The 26,230-nt window shown below is 39.7% G+C and overlaps 1 protein-coding gene across 3 annotated transcripts in view; it reads left to right on the plus strand.

Moving 5' to 3' along the window:
• cyth1b (cytohesin 1b) overlaps positions 1 to 26,230 on the plus strand; it is a 232,773-nt gene that overhangs the window by 83,463 nt on the left and 123,080 nt on the right. The window contains exon 1 of one of the 3 annotated variants that reach the window (XM_043714920.2): positions 24,375 to 24,521. The exons of the other annotated variants lie outside the window; for them this stretch is intronic. Coding sequence (XP_043570855.1) covers positions 24,494 to 24,521 — 28 coding nt within the window. The 5' untranslated portion in view covers positions 24,375 to 24,493. Of the gene's footprint in view, positions 1 to 24,374; positions 24,522 to 26,230 lie in introns of those variants that run through there. 3 annotated transcript variants of the gene reach the window in all.

The raw sequence follows: 26,230 nt of genomic DNA on the forward strand, positions 1-26,230 counted from the left end.
AACTCTGTCTCCTTTACTTGTACACTGACAGAACGTGATGTCCATTATGAGTGAATGTCTGAGGTCAAATGCTATCTGCACCTGAATTTTTGACCAAATTTAAATCCAATTCAATTTACTAGCACAAGCAAACATTTAGTTCAATTAAATGCAATAATAGTAACTTTGTCTTTAGTCATGTTGAGTTTTGAATGCTACTTGTTTTTATTTGAAAGCATACTTGTCTTGGGGTGTATGCCTGAAGTAATGATTTTTCTGTATTTCTAGAAAAGAAGTTGTATTTTGTACTTGGCTTTTGATGATATTAATGGCACTTATGATCTCATGTTCATTGCTGAAATTCTTCATATCTTAATAAACATTACACAGAGGCCCTGTTTATTTCCTTTATTGGTCATCAAAAAAATTCCACAAGTTAAAGAAGAGCAGGAGAGTTCATCCAGTGTATTGTGCAACATTTATGCATCATGTGAGATGACAAATAGGTGACCTGACTATCTATTTAATTGCTCTTTCTGGATCTTGCTGTGCTCGAATTGGTTACTGCATTTCCTACATTACTACAGAGACTATGCTTCATACGTTGCTCATCATTGTAAAACGTGTTATGACATCCGCTGTTGTGACAGACTACACTGTGCAAGTTGTTTCCTTGATTTTATTTCTGAATCTTCGTCACCTTAATGAGGTTAATATTAACTATAAATTAGGTAGATATTTTGATCGTAAACACCAGAAATTTTGTAAGTTTCAAGGCTACTTGAGGCTCAGTGCAGTGGTTTTTAATTTGTCAGTACGTGAACTGGTTGAGCAGTTTGCTGGACAATAGGTGGCAGACTGGCATAGGAGTAGGGCATTCATATTTGTTGCTGAACATCTTTCCAACAATTATTAAATATACATTAATGTAGCAAAGTGTTAGTATGCTTTAATCATTGCCACCTTTGATTCCTTCTTTTAATCCACATATCTGACAGACTAACAATTATTAGTACAGTAGTTAAAAGTGGTACATTATTTTGTGTAGAACTTGATTCTGTACTGAAAACATTTGTGTGCTACCTATTATGGTTGACAACATTTTCTGAATGAAGTGATGAGTATTATGGTATATTTTGTTCAGAAATCAGAGATTACAAAGTGGTTTGCAATGCTCTGGTTTTTGTTTAGAAAAGCATTTTTAAAATGTTGTTGGCAAGGTGGTCACCTTTTCTGGAGATTTCAGTATTTTTTGCTGCTAGTTCAAAGACAAGATATCCAATTGAGAATCTGTAACCTTTGAATATTAATCCTAAGACATAAAGATGGAAATGCAGAATTTCAACAATGTTTAGACAAGTACTGTACAGTCTTGATGTTTCATTAAGTTCTGTTTCATCACAGCTTGAGACAAAGAATTTAAGTTTTGTTCCAGGACTTGCTCATGGATTGTTTACAACACAGAGGATGTTATTTAATCCATCAGGTCTATGCCTGTTATCTATAAGTTAGAGTCAGCTGGTCTTTCTCCCTGCCCATTTACCAGTTCCATTTTGAAGCTGCACTTGAACATGCCTCTGCTGTATCCTCAGGTGGTGCATTACAGATACCAACAGCTGGCTGCATTTTTAAGAAGAAATATTTTCCTCCTGTTACCTTTGGGTATTTTGCCAATCACTTTAAGAGGGAGCCTTTGGTTTTTGGGCATTCTGCCAATAGGAGTAGTTTTTCCCTATTAACTCTGTTTAGATATCCATAATTTTGCAAATAAAGATTCTTGTTCAGGAGTTGCATATTATCAAAATAAGTGGACATGAACTCTAAGTCTTCAAGTAGATTATTAAGTTGCAGTTTTGTTACATTCATATGTAGAGAGGAAAAATATATGATCCATGACATCCTTCCTAAAGTGTATACTTGGAACTGAACACAGTACTCAATTTGAGGTTCATTATGGTTGATCATAACTTTGTTTTTGTACTTGCTGCCTCCTTATAAAGCTGGCATCACCTATGCCTTATGAATGGCTTTCATCACCCGCCCTGCCATCGGTAATATTATCCTGAAGCAATACACTGCCATTCATTCATTTTTGTTTTCTTCATAGTTGGTATGTTGGAATATTTTTTGAAACTGGTCTCTAATATAACCATAGCATGATACTCTCGCATAGCTAATTTCAACTAATTGACTGTATACACACACACACACAGCCATTGTAAACTTGACTTAAACCCTAATTACGTTCCCTCTTATTCTGGATCCAACAAATATCTTAAGAATCCTTACTCTAATAGCATCTGTGTCACCCAACTTTTTGTTCACATTGTTTTTCCTCCTTGTTATCTTCAAGTTCACAACCCGAATCAAATTAGTTTAAACCTTCCTCAATAGACAAAATAAACCAACTCAAAAAGGATGTTTTCCCATCTCTGTTCAGGTGCAAGCCTATAAAAGCCCCAGGACTGGTTCTACTGTCTCAGGAATCTAAAGCCTGTCATCCTATAGATCCAGCTATGTATTTGTTCTGTCCAATCCTGATATTGCCATTCTCACTGGTGCGTGACAATGGGAGTAACCATTACTGTCACTCAGGTCCTGCTTGTACATTCCTTTCCTAGCTTCCTAAAATCTGCCTTCGAAACGTCATATCTCTTTCTGCCAGTCATTGGAACCATGGCAAATCACAGCTGCTGGTGGATCACTCTCTCCCCCTAAAATGCTTGGTACCCAAACTATTGAATTCTCCACACTACTGGTTTCCAGTCTTCCTTCTGTGCAGATGTGCCATTGTGTAACTCATTTGATGATCCACCGCAATAATGAGAAAATGACGGATTGTCCAAATGCACACAATAAATCAAGGCTCCATTGTTCGTTCAAGCTAATGTTAAAGGTACAATGGTATGGTCAGAAAAGAAAGAGCTTTCCCTGTACCGCAAGCAAAATCACTAAGTAGGTTACCTGATTACTCATTTGCTGGTGCATGCAAAATACGTGTGATATTAGCCTGTACATCAGCATTCACTGTATTTCAAAGAAACCATGCTTTTGGTGGGATGAGTTAGCTCAGTTGGCTGGACAGGTGGTTTGTGATACAGAGTGATGCCAACATTGTGAGCTCCATTTCCATAATTGCTGAGGTCACCATGAAGGTGTTTCCTTCTCAACCTCGGCCTCTTGCTTGAGGCGTGGAGGCCCTCAGGTTAAACCACCACCAATTGTTTCTGTCAAATGAAAGAGCAGACATATGATTCACTGGGACTATAGCAAATTTACCTTTGCTTATGTAAATGTAAGTGCTGCTATTCTTCTAATGCCATTGGTCTGTGTCAAACTTGTGGAATTTCATTTTATAAATTAATTTTGTACATTATGCGTAATTTCAATAATTCTGCTGTGGCTCCTACATTTTGCAAAAATAACTCCACTGTTTAGGAAAGAAGGGAAAAAAAACACAGACCTGATGTTAGCCTGACATCAACAGATGAAATACTAGAATCTATTATAGAGGATGTTATTACTAGATACTTTGAAAATAATTATTTGCTTGGACAGAATCCACATACATTTATGAAGTGGAAAACCTGAGAGGTTTTTTGAGTGAGTTTCCAGTAAAGCTGATCAGGAGAAATCAAAAGTTATGGTGTATTTGGATTTTCAGAAGAAATTTGATGGAAATCAACACAGGAGGTTAGTAAGCAAAGTCAAAGTGCATGGGATGGGGGTAGTATACTAGCATGGACTGAGGATTGGTTAATAAACAGAAGGCAGAAAATAGGGGCAGCATGGTGGCTCAGTGGTTAGCCCTGCTGCCTCACAGCACCAGTGACCCAGGTTCAATTTCTGCCTTGGGTGACTGTCTGTATGGAGTTTGCACATTCTCCCCGTGTCCGCGTGGGTTTCCTCTGGGTGGTCCGGTTTCCTCCCACAATCCAAAGATGTGCAGGTCAGGTGAATTGGCCATGCTAAATTGCCCATCATGTTAGGTCCATTAGTCAAAGGGAAATGGGTCTGGGTCGGTTACTCTTCAGAGGGTCGGTGTGGGCTTGTTGGGTCGAATGGCCTGCTTCCATGCTGTAGATAATCTAATCTAATCTAAAGATACACTAAATGAGCCATATGAACTTGCAAACAAAAAGTAGGATTAGGCCACTCAGCCCTTTGAGCCTCCTACTCCATGACCACGACTGAATGTCTGAGCATCAATATGACCAGAGGGCAATTAAGGCTAATCCACATTGCTGTCGTAGTGAAGTCACATGTTGGCCAGACTAAGTAAAGATGGCAGTTATCTTCTCTAAAGGTCATCAGTGAGCTGCGTATTTTTTTCCCAATCTGTTGTTATGGTCATCATTCGACTCTTAACTCAAGATTTTTATTGAATTAGTAAGGGTGAAGTTATCCACTTTTGTTGGAGGAATGAAGATACAGAGTATGTATTAAATTGTGGGCGGCACGGTGGTTAGCACTGCTGCCTCACAGCGACAGAGACCCAGGTTCAATTCCCGCCTCAGGCGACTGACTGTGTGGAGTTTCATGTTCTCCCCGTGGCTGCGTGGGTTTCCTCCGGTGCTCCGGTTTCCTCCCACAGTCCAAAGATGTGCAGGTTAGGTGAATTGGCCATGCTAAATTGCCCGTAGTGTTAGGTAAGGGGTAAATGTAGGGGTATGGGTGGGTTGCGCTTCGGCGGGTCGGTGTGGACTTGTTGGGCCGAAGGGCCTGTTTCCACACTGTAATGTAATCTAACCTAATCTAATCAAATGGTGTGCGATTGGTGTTGATATCCAAAGGGACCTAGGTATTTTTTGACACTGAAAGCTTATATACAAATGCAACAGCAGTCCTGGAGGCAAACAGTATTTCAGTTTCTATCATGAGAGGATTTGAGTACATGAGCAAGGAATGTTTGCTTCAGTTATATAGAGCACTGGTGAGATCATGGAAGGGTTATTATATATGGTTCTTGTCCCAATGTCTAAGCAAAATATTCTTGCCACAGGGGGGAGTTTCACCAGACTGATTTCTGGAATCGTGAGGCTGTCTTATGAAGAGCGACGGAGTAGCCTGAACTTGTATTCTCTGGTGTTTAGATGAACCTCAATGGAACCAATCTCATGGAACCTTATAAAATTCTTAATGGGATAGTCACAGAAAATGCAAAAAAGCTATTGCATGTAGAACCAGAGTAACAAAGTTACAGATGGGTAAATATGATAGTAAAGAGGCTTTTGGTATGCTTGCATTTATTAGTCAGTGCACTGAGTATAAAAACATAAGTATATTATGTTCTGATTGGTCATTGCATTGAGTATAGGAGTTGTGAGGACATGTTGCAACCATACAGGACATTGGTTATGCTACTATTGGAATACTGCATGCAATTCTGGTCTCCCAGCTTTGGGAGAAATGTGTGAAACTTGAAAGGGTTCAGAAAAGATTTACAAGAATGTTGCCAGTGTTGGAGGGTTTGAGCTATGCCAAGAGGCTGAATAGACTGGGGTTTTTTTCCCTGGAGTGTCCAAGGCTGAGGTCTATAAAATCATGAGGGGCATGGATAGGGTAAATAGACAAGATCGTTTTCCTGGGGTGGGAGAGTCGAAAACTAGAGAGCATAGGTTTAAGGTGAGGGGGAAAGTTTTAAAAGGGACCTTAGGAGCAACTTTTTCACACAGAGGGTGGTTCATGGAAGGAATCTACTCTGAGGAAGTAGTGGAGGCTGGTACAATAACAAAATTTAAAAGGCATCTGGATGGGTATATGAATAGGAAGTGTTTAGAGGAATATGGGCTAAATGCTGGATAATGGGACTAGATTTATTTAGGGTATCTTGTTGGCATGGACAAGTTGGAATAAAGGGTTGAAGAGTGTGGTGCTGGAAAAGCACAGCAGATAAGGCAGCATCCGAGGAGCAGGAGAATCGATGTTTTGAGCATAAGTTCTTCATCAGGAATGAGATTGATGAAGAGCTTTTGCTCGAAATGTTGATTCTCCTGCTGCCTAATCTGCTGTGCTTTTCCAGCACCACACTCTTCAACTCTGATCTCCAGCATCTGCAGTCCTCCCTTTTTCAGAGTTGGACCGAAGGGTCTGTTGCCGTGATGTACAGCTCTATGACTCTTGAAAAAGAAGGTATGCCATGTAGAATTGAGATGAGGAGGATCTTCTTCTCTCAGGGTAGTGAATCTTTGTAATTCTCAACTTGAAGACTGTGGAAGTTCAGTCATTAAATCAGCTCAGGACAGAGCTTGATATACTTCATGACCTGGAATAACAGCACAGGTTAGATAGCCTCTTCCTCACTCCCCTGTGTATAACATTTTTAATGTTAGTAAATATACAACAGAACCTTATTAATGTTTCACCTTCAAAAAAAAAGTTACATTTCATATGCTTGCTTTTTTGCTAAAGTGCTGTCATAACTCTCAGGTTGTAAGGCACAAATTTCTTGGGATTTGATTTTTAAACCATTTATTTCTGTGGCAAATACAACAGAACGTAATCATTCTTGCACATTGCAGAGTTAAGACTATTTAGATAAAGTTACCCTTGGGTCTGTGGGAGTACTATCATAGAGATCTAGAGAATTGTTATGGTTTGTAAAGAATATGTTGCTTACTATGTGTTATAACATTAGTTTCTCTATGAAAAGGCATTCTCAGCAGATTCCTTTCTTGAAAAAAAAGTAAATATTTCTTGCACAAATGTTTTGAAAGGATCCCAGGAGGTAGATGTAATAATAAAACCCATTGGGTTGAAAGCAAAATAGTCTAAAATCACAACTGAAAGCTTGGTATTCTGGAAGTTTAATGGGTTTAAAGGATAGTTGGAAGTTTTATTAAGTGGACTGACTACAAGAAACAATCAGATTCTTCCTTTTGTTTCCAATATGAAGCCATTAAAATTGTTTATAGTCGCAACATTTCTGGAACCAAGTTGTACTAATACACGGGATGGCAAAGGAAGACAACATACGGAATTAAATTGCAGTACATTTTTAAAATCCCTTTTTAATTTACATTATCCACATCATTTTTTGGGTTTAAACTACAAAAACAGACGAGAATGAAAAGTGAACTTTGACAAACAAAAAACAATTTCTCCTGAACCACTCCCACGTCATACAAGGTTGATTACTGTGCATTCTTTGATATCTCTCCTTGTCTCTATTTCTTGTTATTCAGAATTGCCGGGTAGGTGAACTTTCAAGCCAATCATTTGGCAGAGCAGCACTCAAAGTGAGATTACAAAGGTGTTATCCAAAAATTACATGTGTAGGAATATCAGAGTTCTGGGAAATTTGTGGTTCATGCGTGTGAAGCAGAGTTTAATGATGTCACGTGTCACATGTTACAGAGCCCGATTTGAAACATCTTGTTCCCTCCTGAGCTTCAACAACCAACATACGCTAATGAGTGTGCAAACAATTCCCTTAACTCCAGACTAAATAGGAAGTTCCAACATTAGCTGTACTTTGTTTGTCTCTTGGGTACAAACAGAAAATAAGGGTCATGCGTTATGGGTCATAACAAATAATGTCTTTAAATGCTTTGAGGGAAATGATTTTAAGATTTGTTCTTCATAAGAGGAATGGCTAATAGTGAGCCTTTTATGTAAACCAAGTATTTGTCATGACCGAAATCTCATAATTACATTTAGTTGGGAATTCCAGAATTTTGGACAATGAATTAACAGTGATTTATGTAAAAGTCATCATGCTGCCCTGACCTGGGAATCAATTTTAAATTTTATTTAAACAGAGCAAATCATGGTAAAATCCTAGAAGGCTCAGAGAGATTTGAGAACTTGATTCTGATTTTGTATAGTTTCAACAAATTCCGAGAAGTGGGATATTTAATCAGAATAACTTAGTGGTGTGTGTTCAATAGTGTGTTTTCATGATGCTGGTTCAATGTGCTTACAAATAAATTAAAACAAGGCAACTTTTTTGTTACTTCACTAACCTCATAATAAAACTGTAAAAAAAAATCAATGCACGTTAGCAATATCTGCTATGCAACACCCCTGTGTTACATAACATACCTCACAGAAACATTTGTGACATTCAGGGCGCCACAATCTTTTTAGATTAGATTCCCTGCAGTGCGGAAACAGGCCATTCAGCCCAACAAGTCCACACCGACCCTCTGAAGAGTAATCCACCCAGACCCATTGCCTACATTTACTCCTGACTAATGCACCTAACATTATGGGCAATTTAGCATAGCCAATTCACCTGACCTGCACATCCTTGGACTGTGGGAGGAACTGGAGCACCCGGAGGAAACCCAAGCAGAGACTGGGCGAATATGCAATCTCCACACAGTCGATAGAAGTTGTAATCGAACTCTGGTCCCTGGCACTGTGAGGCAGTAGTGCTAACCACTGAGCCACCGTGCTGCCCAAAATTATGAAATGAACCAGGGTGGCTTGGTGGCTCAGTGGTTAGCACAGCTGCCTCACATCACTAGGGTCCTAGGTTTGATTCCAGCCTCAGGCGACTGTGTATGCGGAGTTTGCACACTCTCCGGGTGCTCCGGTTTTCTCCCACAGTCCAAAAGTGTGCAGGCCAGATGAATTGGCCGTGCTAAATTGCCCATAGTGTTAGGTGCATTAATCATAGGGAAAACAGGTCTGGGTGGGTTACATTTGGGAGGGTCTGTGTGGACTGGTTGGACCGAAGGGCCTGTTTCCATACTGTAGGGAATCTAATCATATCCAAAAATAATCACCAGAATGGAAATAATATTACTTAGATGCTCAGACTTTGTTCAAAAGGGATATTATCAGATATAGTCAGGAATCCAATTTCATAGAGTCAAAGAGTTATATACCATGGAAACAGACAGTTTTGATTTAACTCGTCCATGCCAAACAGGTATCTTAAATTAATTTAGTCCTATTTGCCAGCATTTGGCCCATCTTCTTTGAAACCCTTCCCATTCATGTACCCACCCAGATGCCTTTTAAATGCTTTAATTGTGCCAGCCTGCCCAACTTCATCTGGCAGCTTGTTCCCTACAAGCACCACCCTCTGCATGAAAAAGTTGCCTCTTAGGTCCCTTTTAAATCTTTCTCAACTTAAACCTATGTCATCTAGTTTCCCTACTTTGGGGGGAAAAAACCTTGGTGAGTCACCCTATCCATGCCTGTCATGATTTTATAAACTTTTATAAGGTCACCCCTCAGCCTCCAACAGTTCAGGGACAATAGCCTCAGCTTACTCAGCCTCTCTATAGCTCAAACAGTTCAACCCTGGCAACATTCTTGTAAATCTCTTCTGAATCATTTCAAATTTAACAACATATTTTCTGTAGTAGGGAGACCAAAATTGAATGCAGTGTTCTAAAAGTGGCCTAACCCAATGTCCTCTACCTGCTGTAACATGACATTGCAACTCCTATACACAATGCACTGACCTATAAGGGCAAGCATACCAAATGCCGTCTTCACTACTCTGTCTACCTGTGATTCCACTATCAAGGAACTATGAACCTGTACCCAATATCGCTATAGTGGTTGGAAATTGGCTAGCTAGGTGGATCTCATAGAATGAGTTCCCTGATTAGGGCTGTCAACCAGGTCCAATCAGGGAATCTTGGCTGACAGACATAAATAGTGTCGAGAGTGTGGTGCTGGGAAAGCACAGCAGTTCAGGCTGTATCCAAGGAGCAGGAAAATTGATGTTTTGGGCATAAGCCCTTCACCAGGAGTGAGGCGTGTGGGCCGGGGGGGCTGAGAGATAAATGGGAGGGGGTGGAGCTGGGGGAAAAGTAGCTGAGAATGGGATAGATAGATGAAGGTGGGGCAGAAGATGATGGGTAGGAGAGGAGGGTGGAGCGGATAGATAGGAATGACGATGGATAGGTCAAGTCGCCGGTGCCAAGTTGGAAGGGTGGGACTGCAATAAGGTGGGTATAGGGGAATGAGGAATCCTAATTGATCCTGTGTGGTTGCAGGGTCCCAAGTGGAAGATGAGGCATTCTTCCTCCTCTGGGTGGTTAGGGTTTTGGTGATGGAGGAAGCCCAGGACCTGCATGCCCTTGGTGGGAGTGAGAGTATTCAGCCAAGGGCGTTGGGGTTGGTTGGTGCGGGTGTCCCAGAGATGTTCTCTGAAATGATCTGCAAGGAGGCATCCTGTCTCCCCAATGTAGAGGAGACCACAATGTGCAACGGATAAAGTTGATGACATTTGTGGAAGTAAATTTCTGCCAGATGTGGAAGGATCCTTTGGGGCCTTGGATGGAAGTGAGGGGGGAGGTGTGAGCACAGGGTTTGCACTTCTTGCGGTGGCAGGGCAAGGTGCCAGGGGGGTGTGGGCTGGTAGATGATGTGGATCTGACAAGGGAGTTGCAGAGGGAATGGTCTCTCCGAAATGCTGATGGGGGTGGGGGAAGGATGTATAGCCCTGGTGGTGGGGTCTGTTTGTAAGTGACTGAAATGGTGGAGAATGATGCAATATATATAGAGATTGGTAGGGTGGAAGGTGACCAGGGGATTCTGTCCTTGGTGTATTGGGAGGGGTGGAGTTCAAGGGTGGAGGTACAGGAAGTGGAGGAAATGCCCTGGAGGGCACCATCAACTACGTGGGAAGGGGAGTTGCAGTCTTGGAAGCAGGAAGCCATCTGGGATGTTCTATGGTGGGATTAGTCTTCCTGGAAACTGATGCAGTGGATGAATTGGGAATAAGGGTTGGTGTTTTTACAGGAGGCGGGTTGGGAGGAGTTGTACTCAAGGCAGCTGTGGGAGGCGGTGGGTTTGTAGTAGATGTGAGATTAGTCGGTTGCCGGAGATTGAGATGGAGAGGTCCAGAAAGGGGAGGGAGGTGTCTGAGATGGTCCAGGTGAACTTGAGGTCTGGGTGCAAGGTGTTCGTGAAGTTGATGAACTGTTCGATCTCCTCGTGGGCGCACCAAATCTTAAACACCCAATGCCTAGAGGAAGAACGCCTCATCTTCTACCTTGGGACACTGCAACCACACGGAATTTCACCAGTTTCCCCCTTTCCACTCCCCCCAACTTATTCCCAGACACAACCTTCCAACTCTGCATAGCCCTCTTCACCTGTCCATTGTCCTCCCTATCGATCCGCTCCACCCTCATCTCCTATCTATCACTTTCTCCCCATCTTCATCTACCCATCTTTTCAGCTACCTTCCCCCAGCCCCCTCACGTTTATCTCTCAGCTCTCTTCCACCCTCCGGCACACAAGCCTCGTTCCTGATGAAGGACTTATGCCCGAAACGTTGATTCTCGTGCCCACGGATGCTGCCTGACCTGCTGTGCTTTTCCAGCACCGTACTCTTGACTCTGATCTCCAGCATCTGCATTCCTACTTTCTCCTGACAGATATAAACAGGAATGCCAAGAGTTCTGCTCACTCTAGGAGCTGGTTCTGTGCTATCTCCGTCAGTGTCATGTACTATATATATGTAAATAAAGGGTGACTTGATGGGATACCAGCCTTCGTGGAGTTATTTCAGTCTTTGTTCAGCAACACTCCCAGGACCCTACCAGTAAGTGTATCACTTCTGATCAATCTTGATAATGGTCATTACATGCTAGAATGCCAGTCATAATGGCCTTTGCCATGCTTCTGCTACTCTTAAATTTTGTTTGTTCTTTGTAATACAGCTATATCTGTAATTCTACTCAGCAGAAACTACTGTCATCCTGTACCCTACAAGCCAACATTCATTGGAATAATATCACCAATCCTCTATTTAGCACAGATCAAAATGAGGACATACATTGATAAAACTAAACAATGAGTTGTTCCAAGCAATATGGTAAGTGAATGTTTTAACCAGAAGGGAAAAACAATGACTGCAGATGCTGGAAACCAGAGTTTAGATTAGAGTGGTGCTGGAAAAGCGTAGCAGTTCAAGCAGCATCCGAGGAGCAGTAAAATCCACGTTTCGGGCAAAAGCCCTTCATCAGGAATACAGACAGAGTGCCTGAAGGGTGGAAAGATAAATGAGAGGACAGTGGGGGTGGGGAGAAAGTAGCATAGAGTACCTGGGAGTTGCAGTGGGAGAGGGACTCCCTGAGATTAACCAGAAACTCCCTGTTTTAACCAGAACACAATCATCCACTGCAAAGACTTTGATTCATTTGCCTTATTTTTATTTGAACGCTGTAAGGATGAGAGTATGTTAATTTTATGCAATTTTATTTAATTGGACTCTGTTCAAAAGAATTTTCCAAAGTAAACCACCCTTCGTTTCTGGGCATTTTTTGGATTAGCTGATATTAGCTGGCCTGTTTCTAGTTCTATTTCCATTGCTGTGCTGTGCTATGCAAAATATGCTAAAGTGCAGATGGGTACTGCCACAGTTTCCTCACCCAAACCCAAGTGCAAATTGTAAACCATGATAATTAAGCGAAAGGCGTTCTTTACTCAGCATGCTTAGCGTCAAACAGTTCTATGCCTTAAATCAATTGCTCGCACAGAATGAAGAACATTTCTATCCGAGAAAGTTCATAGAGTTGCAGCACTTTTATGCATCTATGTTACAATATATTTTGCAATTCTGCAGGGACCAGATATGTTTACATTCTCTGTTCAAAAAGTACAAGGTGACACATTCAATTTCACAAGGAATGCTGTTTGATTAAGACGTTAGGGAAGTTGTTCTGTGATTCAGGTCTCTATTCCTGATGAAGGGCTTTTGTCCGAAACGTTGATTTTCTTGCTCCTCAGATGCTGCCTGACCTGCTGTGCTTTTCCAGCACCACTCTAATCTCGACTCTGGTTTTAAGCATCTGCAGTCCTTGTTTTTACCAAGTTGTTCTGTGATGTGTACTCAGTATAAGTTAATGGAGGATGCTTGAAAGAATTGAGAATAACCAACACTCTAAATTTCCGGACTGACTTGAGCATCTGATGTTTGAAGTTCTGCCAGTTTTAAATTAGTGGACTGACTTTAGCAGTGAGCACCATGTTTCCAAAGGCTGGAAAATTCATATTTATTAAACCAAAACTTAACTTGCTTAAATATAAGATTTATTGCATCTGCCATTGAGATTCCTTTATCTTTTCCAAGCAGCAAGGACAATATTCTTGGAAAAACTTAAAGAATGTTACTTGAAGTGCAACATTTGAGGTCCTTGGATTCATTAAGTGGAAGCACCAGACTGGTATAAATGTTTTGGATGTTGCATTTAAAAGTTCCTGGATAAAGTGCATAACACGTACTGATCTTACATATCTAACAATAACTTACCAGCAAGAAGCACCATATATAGAATTGTCTAAAAAAAAAAAGCACAGGCCAAACTCGGAGAGATAAAAAGTTGTCTTGAAAATAAAGCTACTCGGCATCAAGCAGATTCTGAAAAAAAAATTACCTGAAGGTTCGATGTGAAGGTCTGTGATCTCTCAATGAAATAAACAAAAACGGGGTGGTACTTACCTTCTGAGCAAATAGCAATCCGCTGCAAACAAGTACCCATGAGATTCTCTCTCATTGGACAGTGGACTTCAACAATTCCTTCAATTAAAAATTCTCACTCTGTAATGATACCGCTGAGTTGCTTCCTTCTCTATCAAAGTCACAAAAGCCTTAAAACAGCTTTTGATGGGCGATGTGGGAGCTGATGACATCCCACCCAATGAGTTCAGCGACAGAGGGACTCTCATGGCCAGGGCACTCACTAGTCTCTTCTCCCTAATCTGGATTCTGAGCGCAATGTATCAAGACTAAAATACCTCTGCAACTCATCGCTCCAAATGGAAAGAGAGCGAGTACTTTCAACACTTCTTTCAACATCAGGAAAAATTCCAGCAAGCTTTTCCCTTACTTGGATTGTCACTCCTTGCGTTGAATCTGTAGACCAGAATTTCTGGCTGGCTTGCTTACAGGTGGGAAAACAGCAAATGTGAACTTATGCAGCATGTCACATTCAAGAAAGTCCCATGAAAAGAATAAGGACCTTAATTGGTGCTCTTGATTTAACTAAGGCTTTTGGCACTAAACTGTAAAGGTCTTTCATATATAAGTATCGGTGGTCCGGAAGGATGATGTGTCATTTGCTCATTTTGCAGTGGCATGATGGCTATTTTGCTGCAAGGCTGTGTTTTGTCTTGAACTCTCTTTCCCATCTTGTCACCAATGACATGCCAATACACAGTCAAAGATCTTGCTGGGCTGTACATATTCAATTCAAGACAGAGGGCAACCTCTTCAATAAACAAAGGCCCAGAGTTGGTACAAAGGTTAATCAAGAGCTACTGAGTCAATGAACTCATCTTTGCAGGCTACTACATTCTCATAGCACATACTCCAGTGAACATTTTGTGTTTTTTTTGTTGATTATTTCACCAGTCTGACAATATGTTTAAACACAGAGATCTTATATGAATCTTTTTCTGGCTATGTGCACAATGACCCAGAAGCTTTAAAACAGGGTGGCACGGTGGCTCAATGGTTAGCACTGCTGCCTCACAGCACCAGGGTGCCAGGTTCGATTCCAGCCTTGGGCAACTGTCTGTGTGGAGTTTGCACATTCTCCCCGTGTCTGCATGGGTTTCCTCCCACTGTTCAAAGATGTGCAGGTCAGGTGAGTTAGCCCTGCTAAATTGCCCATAGTGTTAGGTGCATTAGTCAGAAGGAAGTGGGTCTGGTTGGGTTACTCTGCGGAGGGTCGGTGTGGACTGGTTGGGCCGAAGGGCCTGTTTCTACACTGTAGGAATCTAATCTAATCATACCCCTCCGTTCATTACAGAGGTTTTGGAAAGCTCCAAATATACAATACTCTGTGACAAAGTAAGCGTCACCTAGCAAAAGCAAGCCTTTGGAAAGAGCATGGCATTTGTATTGAACCAAAGATCAGAGTGTGTCAAACAGTGGTTCTTACATTGCTTTATTATGGTCAATCTACTGGTATTTCATAAAGCTAATAAAACCATTCCAGCTTCACTATCTGAGATCTGTTTGCCCCATCAAATGTTAGGACAAATTCCCAAAATAGAGGTTCTTCGAACGTGCGACATACTTGGTTTGTATATATAGTTGTCGGAACTCAGCTTTGCTGGGTTGGTCATATGGTTCACACAGAAGATTGTTAAATATTAAACAAGTAGTGTACAGCCTGTGAACCTTGCGAATCTGCACCACGCGATGTCCCAAACTTGGATATAAAGGTAATGGGAAAGCTGATTTACAAGTTGAATCTCAGGAACTGGTGGGGGAAGAAAGCAATCATAATGCCTTCCATTTTTTACAACACATTCAATTGGTGTGTTTTGTAACTATTTTATATAATTCTTTACTCCCACAATTAAACCGATGTTGTTTTCGCAGTATAAGGTGGAATACATACAGTTTTACATAATAACTTGGTGTCTTTCCAAGTTCAAGTGCAGAGGGACAAAAGTTACAGCCACTTCCTGCAGTATGTAAGACATTGCTGGGTAAATAGTAAAACCGATTGATGAATTTGATGAATGGGCTGGCTTGATTTTAAGTGCAGGATGCTCAGAAAATAGGCAGGCTTTAATGTAGTCCAGGCATCTGTACACTGCTTCACAATTACTGCCGAATAAGCCTCCAGTTTTTTTTTCACCAGAATAAGCAGATGGGATGCAATTGACTAGAATATCCACAAATTAAAATATTAAAATGGAATATTTTATTTCACTTTTTCTCATGCTAATTGACAATGGCTACATAAAGTTTCTAATATTATTCAGTGCAGGCAAAAAATAATGATGTCAAACATTGGAAATCTGAAATGCAAAAAAGAAAATGCTGGCTATACAAAGCTCAATCAAAATGAAGGGTCGCTCATAAATATTAATATATTTTATATTTCTGAAGATGCTGCATGTAGATTTCTACACTTCTTAATTTTTCACACTTTTCCCCATTTTTGGGAGGATGCACGTGCTTTCTTATTTATTGTCAAATTTTTCATAGCCTTTGTATCAATAAGGACTCCTGCAATGCTGCCCTCCGTGAGTCACCAGAATGTACCCAATGTAGATTTTCCCTCCAGTTTTTGTTTATCATTGTGCTCTCTTTCACTCAGTACTACTTAACAGTGCCATACCTTAAATTGACTCACTGTTGTGGAAAAGGCACAAGACAATTCCACAGTATGAAGAGTCCTCTAGTACAGTTTGCCATTCCACAATAGTGTGCCTACTTTTCTTAAAACACAAAAAAAGTTGAGTAGTTGCTTTTGAATCTAGTTTGAGTTTTTATTGTTTTGTTTGGGTAGGAGATTCTCAATATAATGTATTTATTTTCACAATTCTGTATTGGTATTTGGTTCAAGCTGTTCAGTGTAAACTCATTCAGTCTGTACAAAATAGCTAATAACACAACTTACATTGAAGTGAGTGCACAATGAATTAGGGCAGACTTTTGAAAGCAAGTGCCAAATTGCTATCTCTGCCCATCTTGCATTACATTCCAAAATCAACTTATACCCCACAAACAAAAGAATAGCAGTGATTGTTAGTGCATTTACAAAGCAGACATTCAAAGCGTGCCAGCAGTAATCATGGTACAATCCAAACATTAGCAATCTTTATTTAGACTTAAAATACCCTCTACCTGAATGTTATCAGGATCTATCTTCAGAGATAAGTCATCTTCATGCCAAACTTCCAAAACTTGATACAGCTGCCCATTTATTTCTCAGTTTTGTAACATCTCCGATTTCACAGACACATATTTTATTGTTGTGTAGTAGAGTTTGTGCTGAGATGCTGACATGAGAGTATGGGCAGAAATTGTACTTGTTGAATGTGAATGCTGCTGTAAAAACACAATTGCTGTCTGAGGGGATGGAGTGTTTGGTGTGTGATTTAGCAATAAATGAAGAACATTTCCAATTTTTTCCCACTTAAATGTCAGATTTCCTGGCAGAATCCTTGCCCAAAATAATTCATCTTTAAAGGTGACTCCATTTGTATCATGATGATGGAAAATTTCTGATTTTTCCACCTGAAATGGCATGAGTACAGCATTTGGATTGGAGCTGGTGCAAAGGACAACCTCTCCATCCCTCTGTTCATAATGTGTACTGTGCACACTTATGACTGGATGAGACTTGCTACCAGAAGCTTCTGCTGAAAACAAATGGGATCTTCAGTTTGCTTCATTTGCAGACAAATACTATCAAATTGCAAGTGGCAGGAGCTGTCAAGGTGACTTGGACACTCACTCTTATGTTTCAGACCTTTTTCAGCCTCTCAAAAATGACACTAGCAACATCATTCAATTTACAGGGCAAAGCTGTATGAAGCAGGTGAATGATGCCTTGTTTACTAATGTAAGGAATTAGCATTGCATTCCATGACAGCAGTGCAATTGTGTCAAGAGTAAGGAAAAAACCTAACTGTAGTTGGTGCAATGACTTTTTGTCCCTTGTGATTATTCCTGATAATCCTTGCTTTAGGACACCACCTCACAAACACTGGCTGTCGGTCATTGGGTCACATCTGCTACCCCTACCCTTATTCCCCACCCCCCCATCCCTGTCCCCAGTTTCCAAGATCTAGAATTAATTTAGTTGGAAGTGTTTTCTTTTCCAAAAATGCTTTCCACTTTGAGGAGATGTTGCAGGACTAGAAATCCACATATGACATATTAGCCCACTTTCAGAAAGCACCAAATTTCAGTCTTTGTTTCTGCCTGGAATCTACTGTTAAAATTGTAATCTGACTGCCCTAAAAGCTCCAACAAAGGCAGCATTTAACAGAGTTTCCAAAGTAAAATTTGCTGTACACCCACCAACCCAGTCTACGTTTGAACTGGAAACCTCCAATTACAATGTTAACAGTGTATCTTTTAAAATCTCTTTGTTGATCCTTCCTTTGCTTTTTGTTTGGAAGTGAAGTGAGTTTCTGAATGCACAACTTTGTTATCACTAAGATTGGCTATTTCGTCTCTGTAACAAAGTTTGATTCCACCTCACCTCAACCTACTCAAAGCTGAATCGCTTGCTTCTGTTACTTTTGGATTTGACTGTTCCAATGGCCGGCCTCCCATGTTTTGTTCTTCATAAACTTAAACATTGTAAACTGCTGTCAGCATTTGCCCCTGCGCGTCTTGACCTATCAAGGCTCCAAGTAAACCAATGTTGTGTTTCAAAAATCAAATCCTTCTCAGAACAGAAGAACTCTAGTAGGAATAGGCTATTCAGCCTCTTGAGCCTGCTCCACCAATGACAGTGATCCTGGTTGACCTCATCTTGTCCTTACCTCTACTTTTCTGCCTAATCCTCATAACATTTTAACTTGTTTCTCACAAAAAAAATTGAATACCTTCTATTTAAATTTATGTGGTGTCCCATCAATCACTGCATTCCGCATTATTGAATTCCATAGATTCACAACCCATAGATTCCTCCTCATCTTAGTTTTAGATGTGCCAGCCTTCAGCCTAAAACTATGTCCTTTTTTTCTAGATTGCCTTACAAGGGGACATATCTGCTCCATGATTACTTGGTTAATCCCCTTTAGCATCTTGTGTATCTTAATTAGCTTCCCTCTCATTCTGTTAAAATTTAACAAGCATAGGCCTAAATGGCTGTATAGTACCATAACTACCTATTTCTATAATCTCCTCGAATCATACAACCTGACAATATTAGTACTCTTCAAACCTAGCCTTTTGAGAATCTCTCATTTTAATCACTTAATTAGCAGCTGTGTGAAGGCCCGAAGGACTGGAATTGCCTCTCTGCCTTTCTTCCATCCTTTTTGACACTGTTTAAAACCTACAACTTTGGCCAAGCTTTTGGTCTTAATATCTCTTCTGACCATCAATCTCATTTAGTTATGTTGTACAGGCAGTCTCTGGATTGCAAATGGTTCCTTTTTGGAGACTATTTGCAAGTCTATTTGTACATAAGTTGGAGCACATTGCGGGACAATATAAAGGAGCATTCGTAAGTAGACGAAATATTATATGTCAGGTCTGTAAAATTACATCCCTTATGAGATTGTGTTCCTAAGTATATGTGTTTGTAAATCAGGGAATGCCTGTAATTGTTACACACTGTTGCATGTGCGTAGAGAATTGCAGACTGTGTCCTTCCTTTACTGGTATTTGTTTACTGTGTATGCTATAATTTAATACCATCCTTGCACCCTAGATGTGGAGTATGCAAGCTGCTTGGTTACATTGCTCTCAGTGTATGATTTTAAGTGATGCACTGATTTCGAAGACAATCTTTCCAGGAAGCATGTTGTCAGTCTGAAAAAGCCACTTAGAATTTACTGTTTTTCTTTTAGAAATTCTATGATTATATAGCAGTTGTAAAGAAAAATGGGTTGTTTTTAATTCATATGTATTTCATCGGAATTGATAAGGGAAATAAACAGTTATTAGATTTTTATTGAAACAGTGTTGATGCTTTTGTATGTTCATCTAACTGACAATGTTGAAGTAATTAAAATTCCTAGGACCATTTTTAATTATTTGGTATAATTTCGTACATATGAGCCATGGCTTAGTTGTTTGCATTTTTGCCACTGACTCCTAAGGTCCCGGGTTCTGATCCTGCTTTCGGACTTGAACACAAAATCAAAGCTGACTCTCCTGTGCAACTCTAAAGAATTGCTGCAAACTCAGAGCCCCTTCTGTCTGTTCAGGTAGATTTAAATATATGCCATCTCTCTATTTTGAAGAGGGTTGTGGGAGTTATCCAGTGTTATCCAATATTGTGTATTGTCCAATATTATCCCTCAATCAGGAGCATCAAAATGGATGATCTGGTCCTTTGCTCAGTGCTGTTAATGGGAGCTTGCAGAGCGCAAAATTCTGCCTTTCCTAAATTACAGCAGTGGCTGCACTTAAAGGAAGTACTTCATTGGCAGTGAAACACTCAGTGGTTGTGCAAAGCACTGTTTAAACACCAGCCAACACAGGCAGTACGTGGTTGAAAATTGAGTGACTGTGATCATCTCAGCCTATCCTTATATGCAGCAAACTGGCCTGATGCAATTTTCAGGTGCGTTTTGCAAATCAAATAACAATTCGTTCTGCTCAGTTATATTAGATGTAGATAGCCCAATTGGTTATTGATTCTGAGTGGGACTACTGCACGTAATCCTCTTCTATTAATAGAGTGCGACTGGCCTGTTCCCTATGCTCAACACCTCTAAGGGTCTGCTGTCTCTTGTCATCTGAATTGACAGAGATTGATTTTTCTACCTTCACAGAATTACATGGCTCAGGTTTTTTGACATTGACTTTGGCTCATAGTATGACATCGCAGAGGAAGGCCATTTGGTCCTTAGTGTGTATGCCAGCTCTCTTAGCCTTATTACCTCACCTTTTCCCTACAACCATACAATTTTTCTTTTCAGATAATTATCTGATTGGTTTTTGAAGGGCTTGTTTGAATCTACCTCCATGCTCTCAGGCAAGGAATTAATCATTTTCAGTGTAAAAATGGTTTTCTAATGCCACAATATACTGAAACTAGTGTCTTCGGGTTTCTCCCTATCTATTCTGTAAAGGCTCTTCATTATTTTGAACATTTATATCAAATATTAGTGTTTGAATTTCCTTCTCTAATGAGAATAGCCTCACATTTCCCAGTACAGATATATGTAACTGAAACTCCTCTTCCCTGAAATTATCATGAATTTTTCTGCACTCTCTCATGGCTTCACATTTTCCTTAAAATGTGGTCTTTGAATTGTACACAACATTTCACTTGAGGCTGAACTAGAATTTTATAAAAGTTTGCCATAAACTCCTTGCTTTAGCAACTTATTGCTATTTATGAAGCCAATACCCTGGTCTGTCTTATTAACCACCGAACTTGCCCTTTCACCTTCAACATTTCTGCCAAGGTTCATCTGTTACACCCTTTCAGAATTGAATTCTTTTACTTCATATTGCTGCCTGTATTTTTCCAAGCAGATCATAGAATCCCTGCAGTGCAGAAAGAGGCCATTCGGCCCATTAAGCCATTAACTGCCCAGATCCTCCCCTCATCCTATCGTTTCATGCTTTTCTGTTTAATTTCATTTGCTGTGTGCCCAGGCATTCCATCAGCTCTTCTATGTCCTTTTGAAGTCCATCTCTATTTCCGAGTTTCATGTTATCTGAATTTTTAAAAACGTGTGCCCTGCCTGCATGCTGAAATTGAGTTCATTCATTTAGGTCAAGTGAAGCAATGTTGCAAGTTTTGACTGCTGAGGAACGCTATACTTCTTGCACTAATTTGAAAAACAATTGTTTCTTGTCACTTGCGCAATTTTACACCAATGCTTCCACTGCCCCTTTTTATTCCATGGCTTTGACTTTGCTGACAGGCCAATTATGTGGCACATGATTGTATGCTGTGTTAAAGTCTGTGGAGGAACTCATGTGGTGTCCCTAACTTTGAACCAAGAGGCCCAGGTTCAAGTACCACCTGCCTCAGAAGGGTGTTGTAACATGTCTGAACAGGTTGTCCAGACAATATCTACACCATATAAATTAGGGGGCTTTTGTGGTACAATGGTAGTATTCCGACCAGAAATTCCAGGTTCAAGTCCCACCTGCTCCAGGAGTCTGAATAGGTTGATTGGAAAACATCTAGACACGAGACTCTATCTCCATCTCTCTTTAGTGGGCTCTTGTGGTACAGTACTGATACCCCTACCTCAGGGTTACAAGACTCAGGTTCAAGTCCCACCTGTTTCAGAGGTATGTCATAATATGTCTGAACAGGTTGATTAAAAAGATCTAATATTATTTCTTATTTCCTATTCTGACAGTATTGTGTTTTCATCATCATTCAGCACTTTGCAAATGCACCAAAGTTCCTACAGGCATGATCACTTTATTAAAATAACTTTATTGTATTATAATATGTCAGTGAAAGAATTTAATTTTTAGAAAATATTTTATTAATCGAGCATTGCTTGCTGTTTGAGATTGTCTGACCCTTTTAAATTGCAGCCTTTCAACTCAATCTGATGTAAGCTATTATTCATTACCTAACTTGTGCCTTGTACGCTCAAAGTCAGAACATTTACAGAGTTGATTCAGCAGATAATTCTCTTGAAGCACAAGCTGAGTATTGCAGATAATGCAAAGAAATCTGCAAAAATCAACATTGATAAGGGAAAAACTGCAAATATTCGAATGCTATCTAAACAGAGCACTGAGGGCTAACGTCAGGTATATATGGAGGTTTGATGAGAGATCAGTTGAATTTTCTTATTTTGTGCTCAGTTATCAAAAGTTTTCATTCTTTTACGACTTAGCAAAAATTATTTCGAGTTACATGATAATATGCTGAAATTCCTCTTGGAGAATAAAGGTTAGTTATCTAGTGATAGGTGGAGAAAATAAAGCGTCGTGGTTTGATGTACTACAAAAAGAGTTGTGTCATACAATGGAATCAGCTGTTTTCCACCCTGTTCCATGAATCGATGGGCTGAAACTTGGCTTGAAGACACATTAAGATGAGGTACAATTTTCTAGAGCAGTAGAGAGCAATTGCAAAGTTTTCAATCCAAACTCTTATACTGGGGGATGAAACTATGCTTTTAGTGAAAATCAGAGTGTCTGCTTTCCCAGCCCCACAGGTACTGCATTAAAAAAAAATTGCAAGAAACATGCAATGCGTAGAAGAATGATTGTGGTTTGAAAATTAGTTTGAAAAATGTGCTTGATTTACTTGGGCAGTGGATTGGATGTTTGATGTATAGCACTGGAGGTTTTGGAGATGGAGACCTTGTTGAGACCATTGGAGCAGTCAAATTTCATGGAGATGTGTTAGAGTTAATCAAAATTGAGGGTGAAAGAGGTGTAGGTAGATTATGTTTCAGAGATGAAAATAATTTGGAATGACGGAATGGGTGTGGTGTAGAAGGTTCAGTGTGAATCAAAGAGGGCAAGGGCATTTAAACAAAGAATTATAAATGTTCATCATTCTGCAGTTTAGAAAAACAACTTTATGTAGTGCCTTCTAATGCAATAAAATGTCCCAAGGCACAGTTTAGGAGTGTTATCGAAAAGCTTGATCAAAAAGGTAGATTTTGAGGGGGGAGAAAAGAAGAAACTAAAGTTGGGAGGCTGAGCTGTATTGTGCAGAGAAGGCCTAAACAATTAAGTGGAGCAAGTAAATTTGAGACATACAAGAGGCAAAGATTAATGGAGTACAGATATCATGGAGGGATGTGGTACTAGAAGCAATCACGAAGATGAAGGAGGGAGCAAGACGGTGAGAGATTTGAAGTCAAGTTGAAATTTCTCAAAACCAGATGTTGTTTCACCATATTCCAAGTTAGATCAATAAGCACAGGGGTGACAGAAATTGCGCTTGCTGTCAATTAAGACATGGGTAGTGGAGTTTTGAATGATCTTGAGTTTATGGGGGATGGGGAGATCAGTCAGGAGTGCATTAGTATCATCAAACTGAGAGGTAAGAAAGGCAGGTGAACTGAGATGGGTAAAGGTAGGTGGTATTGTACAGATGGAAATTGGGGTTCTTAGTGGGGGTGTGAATGTGGATTTGGAAGCTTATCTCGAATCTAGAGTCACAGAAATTTGCAGAAAAAGGTTTTAAATACTGTATGTTGGAGAAGTGAATTGCAGTTTTGGATGCAGTTTAAAATCAGCATTTGCTTACAAAGGGAAGGTAAAACAAAAAAAGGATTTCAAGCTATTTCCTTGCATTTCCGCGAAATAAAATATGTTTGCAGTCTCTGAATCATCGGACCCTGAGGAAGATAGGGTCTCCTGAGAGGATTTGAAAGGATGTACTGGGATAAGCTGGAATTAGGAAAGAAAATTCATTCAAGACTGAAAAGATTTTCTTTTTCTGGGGGTTGTGTTTTGTGGAATTCTATTCCTCAGAGTAGTGAAAGCATGATCATTTAATATTTTTAAGGCTGAGTTAGATAAATTTTTGACTGACCTTAAGGAAGTATAAAGGTTAAGGTAAGACAAGAGAGGCTACAATCAAATCAGCCATGTCAAATCAAGTAGGCTTGAGAGGTCAAATGGTCTATTCATGCTCTAAATTCCTATGTCCGTATGTTAATAAAAGCAGCCTCAAATATATCAGTTATATGCTGTTACTAGGACCTGCTGTTACTTGTGTTTGCACGTTGGTGTGTCTGTGTTATTTTGAAACACGTCTTGAATTGTCTTTTTGCAAGTACATGTACGAGCCTGGGAATGCCAAGCTCATTGAGTCATTTCTTAGTTAAACATACAGGAAGGTCGCCAGCTCAGCCGCAAAAGGAGGGTGTGCCTATCTCAAGAGTGCTGGCTGCAAATAAAGTTTGCTGCCTCCATATATAGCTATCTAACCGACAGTCAATTGGTGTTTTGATGTTGTTACGCAGTAGACTTAAAATACACAAAGTAATATAGATGTTCAGGATTGGCTCATGAAATGTAGGTACTGGTAAGCCCCACCTGCTATTAACTATTTGAGCTGTGCTAAGAATTTTTAGATCTCTTTTCACCAGCTTAGGTTTCAGCTTTGTCTCCTTCATTGAAATATTCCTTATTTACACATTATTCGGAGCCATAGATTCTGGAACGATGGTGCTGAATACTGAAAGTGGTGTTGGTAAGTTTAAAAATATTCCAGGAAATCCTTTTCCTTTTTAGATAATCACACCGGTGACTATTAAGATGCCTGTTTAGTCTTCGTATTAGTACATAAATTTGCTTATGTCTGTAATTTTGGTAACAATATCAAATACGTGAATAAAATTATGGATATATAAATGATCGTTTTAATTATTATCATAATTATAACTTTTGTAGGCTTACAAAATGAAAAATAATCTTTGTTTTAGGAGGGATGGGGGAGTTATGGGAGAAGAGGTTAAATCTTGCACTAAATCAAGAGTTAACCTTACTTACTTTATAACTTGGAAAAAGTAAGGTCTGCAAATGCTGGAGATCAGAGTCAAAGAATATGGTGCTGGAAAAGCCCAGCCGGCCAGGGAGCATCTGAGGAGCAGGAGAATTGACTTGAATGAGCTCTTCCTGAATGAGCTGATTACTGATGAAGGCTTATGCTTGAAAAGTTCATTCTGCTCCTCGGATGCTGCCTGACTGGCTGTGCTTTTCCAGCACCACACTCTTTAACTTTATAACTTGCCAAGAATGGAGCTACACCTTACTTTAAATAATGAACATCATTGTTTTTGAACTAATTAATAGAACATTTAATAGGTGAAGCAAGCTTTTAGATCCAAGTTATTATCAGTAACAACTGAAGTTTCTCTTTGGTATAGTCTTCCTTAATTTCTTAAAAAGAAAGTTAAATCATTGATTTGTGAGCATTACATTTGTGAAGCATTAACATTTTATCTGAAAGTTCTGTAAGAACCATATTGTGAAGGGCACAATAGAGGCTGTGTTTCAACTTGTTTGAGACAAACATCACAGTATGTCAGACTATTACATTTTACATCTGTTGTATATGGGATGTGTTAATAACTTTAATTGGTATGAATAGTTTGCTGTACTGAAAAAAATTAGGATGCCTTTAGAGAAATTGATTCAAAACACGTAAATTAGAAATTATTTGTCAATGTTGAAATGGGTTACCCGGCCTTGATGGTAGCTCTTTTAAGCATTTATGTTCAGAAAGCACAGAGCAATCAAGGGATTTTGTTTGGATGGCCAACATCATCAAGTTGAAAGGTTTAATTCTACTTTAGCATGTTGTTTTAAAAGCAAGTTTTGGAAGCTAAATAATCATTGGATGGCTTTAAAACATTTTGACTAGGTAATTTGTAACACAACATGCTCCTCTTTATAGTTTTATAACTAAGAATGGCATATCTCTTCATTCTGTGAGGATCCTTTGCTTTCATGTGGTGTGGTATGTGGGAATTTTAATGTGGTTTCTGCTTTCCTCGAATAGCATATTAGTTCATTAAATGTGAACTCCACTAATTCTGCCTTTTTCATGGTTTTGGACAAGTTTTAGTTTTTTTCTGCTATTGCAGCTGATGTTCCATTGTGTCTGATATATTGTATTGAGTTGATTTAATTTGGAAAGCACTGTCAAAAAGTCATCATAACCGTGCCTTTCTGAGTTCCTTTCCTGACCTATAGTACCTTACCATATTGTTATGTACCTTGAAAAGCCTCATCTATCGCAACAGCTTAAGTCATTCATCCTATTTGCCTCTCAAACCTCTTCCCAACCTTTTGCCTTTACATTCCTAGTTTGTACGATATATTTGGACAATTTGGGTTTGTCAATTTCCATATGTTTGCAGTCCCATGGAGTGCCTTGAATCATTTTACTACATTAAA

The sequence above is a fragment of the Chiloscyllium plagiosum genome, unplaced genomic scaffold, assembly GCF_037043375.1.
Source record: "Chiloscyllium plagiosum isolate Xiang-an unplaced genomic scaffold, Cpla_swu_hap1 HiC_scaffold_25, whole genome shotgun sequence".
Classification (NCBI taxonomy): domain Eukaryota; kingdom Metazoa; phylum Chordata; class Chondrichthyes; order Orectolobiformes; family Hemiscylliidae; genus Chiloscyllium; species Chiloscyllium plagiosum.